General features: G+C 38.7%; 1 protein-coding gene across 4 annotated transcripts in view; it reads right to left on the bottom strand.

The window, feature by feature from the left end:
• LOC122540457 (solute carrier family 35 member E2B) overlaps positions 1-13,067 on the bottom strand; it is a 44,512-nt gene that overhangs the window by 8,100 nt on the left and 23,345 nt on the right. For all 4 annotated transcript variants that reach the window (XM_043676294.2, XM_087980227.1, XM_043676293.2 and 1 more), the window contains 6 exons: positions 12,241-12,768; positions 10,481-10,616; positions 8,139-8,266; positions 6,656-6,776; positions 5,106-5,159; positions 188-260 (listed from right to left, as the gene is read on the bottom strand). In XM_043676294.2, coding sequence (XP_043532229.1) covers positions 188-260; positions 5,106-5,159; positions 6,656-6,776; positions 8,139-8,266; positions 10,481-10,616; positions 12,241-12,562 — 834 coding nt within the window. In that variant the 5' untranslated portion in view covers positions 12,563-12,768. The remainder of the gene's footprint in view (positions 1-187; positions 261-5,105; positions 5,160-6,655; positions 6,777-8,138; positions 8,267-10,480; positions 10,617-12,240; positions 12,769-13,067) is intronic.

The following is a 13,067-nucleotide window of genomic DNA, read 5'->3' as shown; positions in this document are numbered from 1 at the left end:
CCTTATATAAAAAAGATAGAAACGTTGCACTTATGATAGAATACCTTAAATTTTTATCCCTATGTGCTTTATTCCTGAATATATATCTTTATATTGAAAAGGATTAGTATTCAGATTTAGGAAAAAATACAAATCTATTTTGGTTAGCTGAAAACCATTTCCAGAACTCTTATAAAAGTCCTCTTACCACAAAGAACATCCAAGTTGGAATTAGCATTACCACAGCAGCAGCACTAGTATAAAACTGCAGTTCAGGTGGTCTAGAAATGCAAAGAGAGAATGTTTAAAATACATAGAAAGTTTAGCGTAATTGCAGAATAGAGGGAGGATATTTGGTCCTTCATGTCCTTGCATCCTGCAAGAGCAATTCAGTTTTACTCCTTTCCCCAACCTTTCACAAAGTCCTGCAACTGTTTATCTTACATATAATGATTCAGTGCTCTGTTGAAAGCCATTACTGAATCTGCAACCCCACACTGCATTCCAGATCCTAACTGCTCACTGCATAACAGGCTTGCCTTATATTACCTTTGGTCCTTTTGTCACTTCTATAAATTCAAGTGCAATAGTTCTTTACCATTCTAATAATTTCTCTTTAAGTCTTCTGACCCTCAATATTGAGCACAATCCACAATATTGATTTTTCTTTGGACATCCCACAGTACAGAATGACAATTGTGCTGAAGCTGTTTGGAATGCAAGTTTAATTTTCCTGCCATCATGACTAGAAAATTGCTATAAAAATATAAACATTTCTATAAAATGCACTACCCTAAAAGGTTAATGAAATGGAGAATTTTGGTGTACTTTCAGAGGTGACTAATTTTACATTACACATTGTCCCAGACTAAAAGTTGTAAATGCATACAATTGGGTGGAAGTGATTGACAGTATAGATATTATTGCAATAATAGTCCTCTAACAGAATTCTAGTGCTATTCCACAAGTCTACTTTTAGCTGGAAATTTAAAAACATTTACAATTCTGTTACTGGACAAGTTTTTTTTCTTCCCAAAATGTTCTACCACTTGCAAGTTTCTACCACTAGAAAACAATTTTTTTTTTTGTGTGTATAATTCATTCACAGGATGAAGGTGTCGCTGGCCAGGCCAATAGTTATTGCCCAGACGGTGGTTAAGAGTCAACCACACTGCTGTGTGGCACAGAGTCACATGTAGGCCAGACCCTGGTAAGGATGGCATTTTCCTTCCCTAAAGGGGATTAGTGAACCAGATGGGTTTTTCCAACGGTCAACAATGGATTCATGGTCATCCAGATTTTACTGAATTCAAATTACACCATCTGCTGTGGCAGGATTTGAACCCGGGTCCCCAGAACATTACCTGGGTCTCTGATTAACAGTCTAGTGATAATTCCACTAGGTCATTGGGCCTATTATGATTAAAATGGTTAATATTTAGCTGAAAATAACTGAAAAATACATTTAGTAATCAAAACATTTGCAGCATATTTTACTTTTCATTAATGAAAATTTCAGTTTATAATTGATATCATTAAAGTATGATATAACTGCATCCTGACAATGACTATATCTAAATAGGTGGTGAAAACTGATTCTATAAATAATTTTATTTCAAAGTTGGACAAGTATTTGCAGCTGAGGAACTTATAGGGTTACAAACAATAGGATGGTACTGGGATAAAGTATACCTGCTGTAAGAGTCAGTATACAGCTGTAAAAATGATGATTCTATGATCAAATAAGCAGACCAACAAATTGCTCTAACTCCACTTCTGGATTGAAAATCAGTTTGCACAGCCTCAGCTAAAATGCAATTAAAACCATAAGATACAGAAGCAGAATTAGGCTATTCAGCCCATCACAACTGCTCCACCATTTCATCATGGCTGACATGTTTCTCAACCTCATTCTCCTGCTTTCTCTCAGTAACTCTTGAACCCCTTACAAATCAATAACCTATCCAGCTCGGTCTTAAATAGACTCAATAATTTGGCTTTCACAACCCTCTGATAAATCTGTGGAAGGCAATACGCAATCGCTAGCTGAAGAAACTCTCCCGTCTCAGTTCTAAAGGGTCGACCCTTCCCTCAGAGGCTATGTGCCGGTCCTAGTCTCTCGTACTAGGGGAAATATCTTCTCCACATCCACTTTATCCAAGCTTCTCAGTATTTTGTAAATTTCAATCAGATTCCCCACTCATCCTTCTAAACTCCACAAAGTACATTCCTGGAGGACTCAACCACTCCCCATTTGACAAGCTCTTCATCCTTGATATCATGCTTGTAAACCTCCTCTGGAGCTACTCCAATGCCACCAATCCTTTCTAAGTTACAAACTCAAAACTGTCCATAATATTCCATGTGGTCTCACCAGAGCCTTGTACTGCTGAAGCTGTATCTCTCTGTTCTTGTATTCTAGCCCTCTTGAGATAAATGGTGACATTGCATTTGTCTTCTTAACTGCCAACTGAACCTGCAAGTTAACTTTGAGAGAATCCTGAACAAGGTGTCCCAAGTCCCTTTGAGTTTCAGATTTCTGAAGCCTGCTCAGAAAATAGTTTATACCTCTATCCTTCCTACCAAAAAGAATAACTTCACACTTTCCCACATTGTATTCTATCTGCCACTTTTGTCCACTCGCCTGTGATGCCAAAATCCTTCTGCAGCCTCCTCACTTCCTCAACACTACCTGTCCCTCCACTTAGTTTGTCATCTGCAAACATAGCAACAATACCCTCAGTTCCTTCATCCAGATAATTAATGTGCAACATTAGTTGTGTTCCCAACACTGATCCCTGTTGAACTAGTCACCAGCTGCCATCCTGAAAAAGACCCTTCATCCTCACTCCCAGCCTTCCGCCAGTTAGCCTGTCTTTTATCCGTGCCAGTAGCTTGCCCCTAATATGGGGTCTTATCTTATTGACCAGCCTCTTGTGTGACAGCTGGTCAAAGGCCTTCTATGAATCCAAGGAGATCAGGTCCACTGACTTGTCTTTGAGGAGATAATAAGCAAGTTAGACAAAGAATTTTAACAGATTAGTCAGGTATGAACTCCCCCTGACGAACTCACTATTTTACTGCGCATTTCCAAGTACTCTGCAATCTCATCCTTAATAGTGAACTCTAAAATCTTACCGACAACTGAGGCCAGGCTAACCATCCTACAGCTTCCCCAACTTCTGCCTCCCTCCATTCTTAAAGCAGGGGGTGTTACATCAGCCATTTTCCTGTTCTCTCAGACACTCCCTGACTCCAATGATTCTGATTACATAGTCAAGAGGGGGCTGGACATGACCCTTGAGGCTAAAGGGATCAAGGGGTATGGAGAGAATGTGCAATTTCAGAATCCCATTCACGCTATCAGCCATGATCATATTGAATGATCTGGACCAGATGGGCCAATGGGCTGAGAAGTGGCAGATGGAGTTTAATTCAGATAAATGCAAGGTGCTGCATTTTGGGAAAGCAAATCTTAGCAGGACTTATACACTTAATGGTAAGGTCCTAGGGAGTGTTGCTGAACAAAGAGACCTTGGAGTGCAGATTCATAGCTCCTTGAAAGTGGAGTCGCAGGTAGATAGGATAGTGAAGAAAGCGTTTGGTATGCTTTCCTTTATTGGTCAGAGTATTGAGTACAGGGGGTGGGAGGTCATGTTGCGGCTGTACATGACATTGGTTAGGCCACTGTTGGAATATTGCGTGCAATTCTGGTCTCCTTCCTATCGGAAAGATGTTGTGAAACTTGAAAGAGTTCAGAAAAGATTTACAAGGATGTTGCCAGGATTGGAGGATTTGAGCTTTAGGGAGAGGCTGAACAGGCTAGGACTGTTTTCCCTGGAGCGTCGGAGGCTGAGGGGTGACCTTATAGAGGTTTACAAAATTATGAGGGGCATGGATAGGATAAATAGACAAAGTCTTTTCTCTGGGGTCAGGGAGTCGAGAACTAGAGGGAGTAGGTTTAGGGTGAGAGGGGAAAGATATAAAAGAGACCTAAGGGGCAACGTTTTCACTCAGAAGGTGGTACGTGTATGGAATGAGCTGCCGGAGGAAGTGGTTGAGGCTGGTACAATTGCAACATTTAAGAGGCATTTGGCTGGGTATATGAATAGAAAGGGTTTGGAGGGAAATGGGCTGGGTGCTGGCAGGTGGGACTAGATTGGGTTGGGATATCTGGTCGGCATGGACGGGTTGGACGAAGTGTCTGTTTCCATGCTGTACATCTCTATGACTCTATGAATGGTGGTGCAGGCTCAAAGGGCCGAATGGTCTATTCCTGCACCTATTTTCTGTGTTTCTATAGAAGATCACCGCCAATGTATCAACAATCTCCTCAGCTATCTCCTTCAGAATTCTGGGGTCCAAGTGATTTATCCAAATTCTGACCTTTCAGTTTCCCCAGCACCTTCTCCTTAGTGATGGCCACTACACTCGCCTCTGCCCCTGACTCTTGTGAAGTTCTCGTATTTTACTTTCTTTCAAATCACTCTGAAGTCTACTGAAATTACCATAATTCACGTGTGAGATGTTCAGAGCGTGTGTAATATTATCTAAAGTTTACCAGCAATTAAAAATTCACCACTCAGAATCCCTAGAAAGAATATCCCAATTATGTGCTTTTTAAAAAAATCTTTCTTGCTTTGTCAAAGTTCTAAGCTGCTGATCCGTTGAAGCCTGAACTGGAAAATGCCACGTTTACACTGCAGCCTGGCAACAGCTAGTCAGGGCTTTGTTTCTCAATGCATATATGCCAAATGGCAACTGGCAGCACAACAGAAACTTGACTGTAACATTAAGGTTGGTGTGTAAATGTATCCTAAAATTCATTAATCCTTGAATTTCTGTCCAATAAAGGCAAAATGCAACGTGGGGAAATCTGAGCTCAGATAAAGTATTTAAAGTAGCACATTCTGGCACAAGCAAACAACAGGAAGACTGAAAGAAAATACGTTGGTGGGTGCAAGGCTTGGACAGTATTAGTTAGCAAATAGAGGAGGGAAAATGCCAATGTTCAAATGTAAATAAAACTTTGATTTATTTTAATCATAATACAGGGTACAGATTACTGTTAACTTTATGTAACTCAATGATACTAAAAAGATAAAAGTGAAACGATGGATACTTACGAGAATTTATATTTGTCTCCACTAAGCAATTTTTTAGAGAAGACATTCTGTAAACTGAAAAGATTTGAATTACCACAGGTGGCATATCACATGCTTTAACAAAGCTAACATTTATTTATATAAATCTGCAACCATTTTCTTGGCTGAAAATCTAATTTAAAATGAATATAAAAGTCTCTTATAATAAGCTCACACAATATTATTAATGGACAATATTATTAATGGCTGCAAATCCAGTCTTTGAATCTAAAGTAAAATTCCTGTGTGGCAGTTACATGGTGGATAAATTTTAAACAGTGGTCTAAGTTCTTGGCTTTCAACTCATATTACAAATTGCAAGGGAGCCAGGATTTTAGAACACTTAAATTTTGTTCACATTCACAGCACTTTGCCGCCATTACTAAGACTACTTATTTCCACTTCAGTAGCTTCACCCAATGTGTCTCTTCCTCGGTTCATCTACTGCTGAAACTTTCATCCATGCCCTTGTTTCTGGAGAATTCTGATCTACTCCTGGCCAGCTGCACATGTTTTAGAGTGGGCAAATGCAAGGTCAAACTTTGCTGCTTGTATCCTAACTCACAGCAAATCTTGTTCACCCCTAAGTCCAATGGTCACTGGCCTGCATGTATCCTATAAAGCTGAGTCAACTACAACCAATACATAAGAACAGTATTATTCATTTTCTATTGAAGCTATATTCAAATCAAAAATGATCTAAAACTGCGAGTCTAGAACACTCACAATACAACTAGCAGATAGAACTCCACAGCACCAGAATTGCACATGGCTTTGGTATACAATGCCTACAGGATATTGGATGCAGATTTAATAACTGCAACCAAAAGTAGTTTTAGTATATACTTGGAAAGACAAAAAGTGCAGGGACATGAGGAAACTACAGGGTGGTGGGATTGACTAAATTGCTCTTCGAAACAGCCAGTACAGATTGAAAAAGGGCCAAATGGCCTCCTCTGATTTTATTGCAGTCAGAAAGCCAAGAATTCAACTACATCCTAGGAAATGGCCATAAACCAGTAATAATGAATCTATGCATTCTTCCACTATTTCCCAAATAAAATTGATCCAAAGTTTCAGGAACTCAGTCTGGGCTGAGAAACCAATGTTTCTTCATCTACTGCTAACTACCAAACTAGTCAGTCAGTTAATTAATTTTTGAGAGATTTTGCAGCGTTTATCAACATAACAAAAGCTCCACACCAAATATTAGAGTTGTTAGAAATGACAGGCAAAATACAAATTTCTAAAAATTCAAGTTCTTTTCAACAAAATCACTGCAATTATTCTAGCAGATTTAGAAAGCTTAAAACAATCTTGAAGGAGGAAATACACTAAAGAATATGTTTAGTATTTGTAAGGAATATAAAAAGTTTGCAACATGTCTTCCATTCCAGATCCTGTACTGTCAGCAGTTTTAATCTGTAAACAATTGCACAGCAGCTAAAACAGCACGTAGGAATGAGGTTTATAGCATGAAAGTCGCAAAATTTTCATTTTTTAAAATGGCAATGTGTGTCAGAAGTACTTACCAATCCATGATATTGGTGGACAAAGCAGCTGAGAATCCAAGCATGTTAAAGCTGATTTCTGAAACTGTACACAATGCCAATCCACCCATTATGGGCATTAAAGACATGTTAACCCATAAACCTAGGATTACAAAGCAGTTATACCATAACATGCAAGAACATATCTCAATGCATTTCACAGACACAAAGTCACATAAATTCAAATTAGAAGAAATGATCAAAGGGTTATTGAAAGGGGTAGATTTTTACAGGAGTATCTGAAGAGGGGGAGACACAGAGATACAAAGAGGTTTAGGGAGGAAATTCTAGAGTTCAGGATCTAGATGGCTGAAAGCATGAGCATCATTGGTGGAATGTAAAAGCAGGGATTCCAGCAGAAATAAGGATTGGTAAAGGTTGCAGTGATAGACAGGGCTTTGAAAACCTGATAGGAATATTAAGATTAAGCCTTTGTTTAACCAACAGCCAATGGAGGTCTGTGAGCACAAGAGGTCACAAGTAAATGGCGTTATCATTGTGGCAGATCTTAGAGTGGATTGTACTCTTTGTTCGGATTAATAGAGACTAAAGGAGGAAAGGCCCTTAGTAATTTTCATCTTTAATTAAACATTGTCTAGTAACTATATATATGACAAGGCTTAGCACATGGCTTCACATAGAGCCATATCTCTGTAAACTCATCATGTGATCACACATCACTGAAGATGGACACTGTCTATTTTACATATTTGACCTTTACATCTCAAATGGAACCTGCATGAGTAAGAATATGATATGTCGCCTGTGGATGAGCTAACGTTGATCAAGGTTGGAAGCTGGCAAGCTGGCTAGGAGAGCATTAGAACAGTTGCACATACAGGCAACAAGGGCGGCGCGGTGTCACAGTGGTTAGCACTGCTGCCTCACAGCGCCAGAGACCCGGGTTCAATTCCAGCCTCAGGCTACTGACTGTGTGGAGTTTGCACATTCTCCCCGTGTCTGCGTGGGTTTCCTCCGGGTGCTCCGGTTTCCTCCCACAGTCCAAAGATGTGCAGGTCAGGTGAATTGGCCATGCTAAATTGCCCGTAGTGTTAGGTAAGGGGTAAAGGTAGGGGTATGGGTGGGTTGCACTTCGGCGGGGCGGTGTGGACTTGTTGGGCCGAAAGGCCTGTTTCCACACTGTAAGTAATCTAATCTAATCTAAAAGCACAGATGATGGCATCAGCAACAGATGAGCTGAAGCAGAGGCAAGTCCATTATGTTTTGATAGGATCCCTGTTTAACATGAAGGAAGCTCAGGATTTGGTATTTGTTGTGGCTTAGTCGACAAGAATCCCAAGTACTGTCCCAAGTTTCAGAAAAATAAATTGACAAACCTGAGTAACAAGAGAATTTATTCTCTTAACATTATTTGCATAGGTAAATCAACACTAAGTGCCACTATCCTTGATTACACTGGGGTCATTACATTTGGCAATAATACTATTCAAAAAGGATTTCTTACCTGTGTATTCTCCCAGAATAAGCCTAGACATAATTACAGTGAAGATTGGCGCTGAACTTTTTACAGTTTCTGCAAATGAAACAGCTACATTTTTTAGGCTTACCAATCCCAAAACAACAGTAGTAAACCTGCAAAACAACAAAAAAAATCAGTGAATCCTCCTAGTGAAACTTACAAAGTTAGTATAAAATGGCACAGGTACCATCATAATAATTATCAGCAATGTAGATTGGAGAGGGGTAAAGCCCTCAAGAGTTATTGCATTGAATTTGGACATCTCGTTCCAATCAGTTTCATGTTCGGTGTAATAATAATAATTACAGCAATCAAAAATATTCTAAGAAATTTGATTGATAAAGAATTCTCATTATACTTAACAATAATACTAACTTGGTCCTTTATTCAAACTGGTTCAGAAACACTGACTCTTACCCCAACTCTGCAGGGGTATTATTAATTACAAACATATCCAGATTAATTACAAACATATCCAGATTTTCATTCTGGAGGTACGAATCATCATGTATCAGGCCATTTCCGATATTGTAATCCTGCTGCCTGCCAGACAGGACTGCCCACACCGTTTTTGTGGCAGAATGGCAGAGGAGAGTTGGACTCAGGGCTGCCGCCTTCAAAAGCAGGGCCAAGATGGCAGATGCTGAGGTTGGCAGGTTAGGAGGCCCAGCTCCATTCGCTGGGATACCCAGTTCTGTAAATGAGTGTTAGGCATCCTAGACCTCTTTTCTCTTCCTCTCAACATGGCCGTTTCCCATTGCTAAATGTTATGATTTAATCCACGCAGGTTTAATTACCTGAAACGCAATAATTTACTCACAAAAATCCATGTACTTGACTGTAGAGTTACTTCCACCATATCCCAACAATATGCTTCAGTTTGAAACTAAGATTAGAGGGGTAATCAGCCACCAGATATTTGACTGGGGCGGGGGTAGCAGAGGAAGGGACAGGAGCTGCTTTAAAAGGAACGGGAAGACCAATTATGTTATCAGGCTTGGGGTGAGCAACAACACAAAGAACTGCCATTTCTCTTGTCCCTTGTTACTGCTATTTTATCAAAATTCTTGCTGAACTACTTATAACCATTAAATGGGTTTTCAAAGTAATAGCTCAACTCTAGGCCAGGGTTGTGATCAGACTATTCAATAGCATCACTGCATTTTTTCCAAAAAGAGCACAGTTTTACTTCATCAAAATCTTTGAGTACATTGTGAGAAAGTGCTAAGGAAAACTTTCTGGGCATTTTCTGAACAAAATGTTGTCACAACATGCTAATTAAACCAAACACACAGAAAAGCTCAGCTTGCCTCATAATCTTAAAATATGAGTGACAGAGAACTACCCAAATTTCAGTATTTCAAGAAAAAAAAATTTTTTTTCATTAACTCCAAAAAAAGGAACATTGAACAACAACTATTTATAATTCTAAGCTTCCTTTCTCAAAGGTTTGTTATCTATCTTCCACTCTATAACAATATACTGATCCAAGAAAGCCTCTATTAAATTTACAGCATGTCAATTTTCAAAACCAGACCACAGTTGTTGTCCTTGAGTGTTGATTCTCCTCTGTGTGTAGATCTCCCTGGGTCGTCTTCGGTCTTCTGCTCCACAGATTTTTCATATATGATAAAGGTACCTTTCAGAGAGGGGGTTTATGGGCAATCTGTATGACAATGACAATACTCTTTCTCTGGCTAACTGTAAAATGCCTACTTTTTACACCCCAAGACATTGCATCGTCTCATTCGTTCAATGTTGTCAAAACAGTAAATTCAAATTCAATTGGGTTTTAGTATCTTGGGGCATAAATTTAACTGATTTATTGAATTCAAACTGCTGTGAAAACAGCTCAGTATCTATGTTACAGCCAAAAGGTGTTACATCTTTCCATGTTCCAGCACACTGGCATCACAGGTGTTTGTAGCTTTCACTGTCTCTCTAAGATACAGCACACTGTTTACATCACTCAAATGCACAAATTCAAGAATAAATTTATCAACTAGTGAATTCAAATGATGAAACCCAGAGTTGAATTATAAAATAAGTCTCAATTAGGGTGAAATATCTGAAATCTAAACTATTAAATCAGTTAAATAATAATTGACTTTTATTGACAAAGGTACTGTTCCAGACATGCACACCCCACACACAAACTTTTCTCTTTTAATTAATACCCAAATACATGGCAACCAGTCTGAAGTAGACTGTTTATCTACTCTGTATACCCAGAGTGACATTCACAAATCTACATAACAAAATGGTACTGAATAAAATAAAAATTGAACTGGTTGATTTATCAATTCACTTATGCTTCTCCAGCTTACCTCATTAATCCTACAAAGAACATAATCATAAGGAAGTTTGATGGATATTCAGCTCGGGCTTTATGCCGATACAAACAACATGGGATGTATATTTTGAAACAACCAATCACAGTGGTTGTAAGTATTTGTACAGCACCTGAAAAAGTCAGACAAAGCAACAAAAGATGACCAAAAATTAGTACCAGCGCCAATCGTCAATCTTTTTGTAAATACAGCAAACTTTATATTTACTGGCATCTACAGGACCAGGAATGTGCCTGTTGATCAAGTATTCCAGATAACCGAGAGGTACACACAACTGCAGTAAACCCTGACCAAGTGGATCCTCAAGACATCAATATCCCTCAAAAGATACAAAAACATCAACACCTAAAACCAAATGTAGAAACATACATTAAGTAATAAAAACCTAATGCAGGGGGTGTACATATTATTGATCACAGTATTTGAGGAATAAAACTTTTGCCAGTTTATCAAGAATGCCAATTAATAAAGGTGCCAGTTAAGACGAAGTTTACTGTAGATTCATTCATAGGTTGTGGGTGTTCCTGGCTATGTAAGGATGGCAGATTTCCTTCCCTAAAGGGACATGCTTAACGAGATCAGTTTTTATGACAGTTGACAGTAAAAATGGTCCCTTCAGGCTAGTTTTTAATATAAATTTTCAAATGGAAATTTCAATGTCTGTCATAGTGGTATTTAAACCCATGTCCCCAGAACATTAGCCAGAAATTCTGGATTACTGGGTATGTTACATACCACTACACCAACTCCTCGCCTCCAAGTTTAATGCTGAGTGCTTGATTTAGTAGCTAAAGCCACACAGTAGCTCAGTGGTCAACACTGCTGTCTTACAAACACCAGGGATGCAGGTTCGATTCCAGCTTTGGGAGACTGCCTATGTGGAGTTTGCACATTCTCCCTCCATCTGCATGAGTTTCTTCTAACAGGTAAATGTGGGGTGACAAGGATAGCGTTGGGGCTGAGTCAGTACAGACTTGATGGGCTGAATGGCCTCATTCCGCAATGTAGAAATTCTATGATTCTGAATCTGGAGTCATCGGCAGTGAAATCCATCCTGGATAAGGGATGATTCTTTTTAAAATAGCTATTCCCAACAACAAAAATTCTTCAGTGGTATCCAATCCACTGACCATTAAACTATATTCCTCAGTGATTTAAAAGTCTCATTTCCACAGTGAATCTTTAGCACAAGTACATTTCTTATGTATTTCTACATCTGAGGAGAGAGTTAAGTTTCAAATCAATAATCTTTCATCAAAACCTATCAACCTGAAATGTTCTCTCCCCAGATACTGCCTGATCCACTGAGCATTGCCACTACTCCATATTTTCATTTCAGATTGTTGCATCAGCAGTTTTCAGACTCATACATTTTGATGACAAAGAAAACCAGAAATACAAAGTCACAATGGTACAATTCTTTCTTCCATAAAAATAAATCTTTCAAGTTTAAGAGATCAGCATTAAAAGCAAAATGATGTGTTGCTTTGCCTCCAGTTTCACATATAATTGTAATGTTTAAAAAAAAATCAGCGTACAGAATATATGAAAAGAACCTGGGACAAGGAATCAGAGCAGGTTGCACAGACATGTAGAGTTTTAAAAACAAAGTCATTTACTTCAAAGATTCTAAATTCATGAGTGGAGTCAAAATGGAGACTGAACCAGAATTAGGCCCAGAACCGTCTGTGTGAAATCAGCAATGTATTAACATTAATAAAATTCAATATATTTACCTAGCACTCCTGGTTCTCCTTCCAGCAAAGTCAGGATGTATTTGTTGAGGAAGAGTGTACAGAAACTGAAGAAGTACCAGAGGCTAAGATACATCATGGCCTTGACACTCCAAACTCCAGCATTTGATTCAATGACAGTGGTCTCCGTGATGGTGATTTTTAATACATTTTCATCCGTACAGCTGTCACTTCGTGTAATTACAATCTTTTCATTCCTGTTCAAAAGGGTGCAATGACCTGGAATTTTTTTTTCTTTTTGCAACTTCTCATCAGGAGGCTTCTTCTTGTCTGGCAGAGGATGGGAACTCTCTGTCAGAGACATACTCTAGTTAGCAGTCTGCAACTTGCCGTCAGTTACTAAAAGCAAATGTTTGAAATGTTCTGTAGAACAAAATGGTCACTCTGCCAAGAATATAAAACTCAGTTTTATGTATAATGCTCTGTTAATGCCAAATGTGTGATCTGGTCAACATCCAATTCTTGCATCGTTGATCATTTCCATGTCATGCCACAACACCAATTCAGCAGCTGAAAGTAAGGAAAAAATCTTGTTTTGAAAATTAACAATTATTCAACAATTGAACGAGTGAGAATATTTAACGTATAATTTGCTTTTTATAAAAGTTGTCCTGTGTTTTTGCATTTGCTAACATACAAAAACATTTAAATCCAAACACGTTTAAAGCTAAAGAAATAGCATTACTTTGATAGCTTTCTTGTCATGTTATAGATCAAGAAAGTCTGCTAAAGTACATTTATCCCTATTAAAACTAGTGCGTTGAGAATTTCAACCACCCTTTGCTCCACAGAGATGGTTGCGGAAGTGA

The sequence above is a fragment of the Chiloscyllium plagiosum genome, unplaced genomic scaffold, assembly GCF_037043375.1.
Source record: "Chiloscyllium plagiosum isolate Xiang-an unplaced genomic scaffold, Cpla_swu_hap1 HiC_scaffold_37, whole genome shotgun sequence".
NCBI lineage: Eukaryota > Metazoa > Chordata > Chondrichthyes > Orectolobiformes > Hemiscylliidae > Chiloscyllium > Chiloscyllium plagiosum.
Note: the sequence above shows the minus strand (reverse complement) of the source record. Positions and strands in the feature narration are given on the sequence as shown.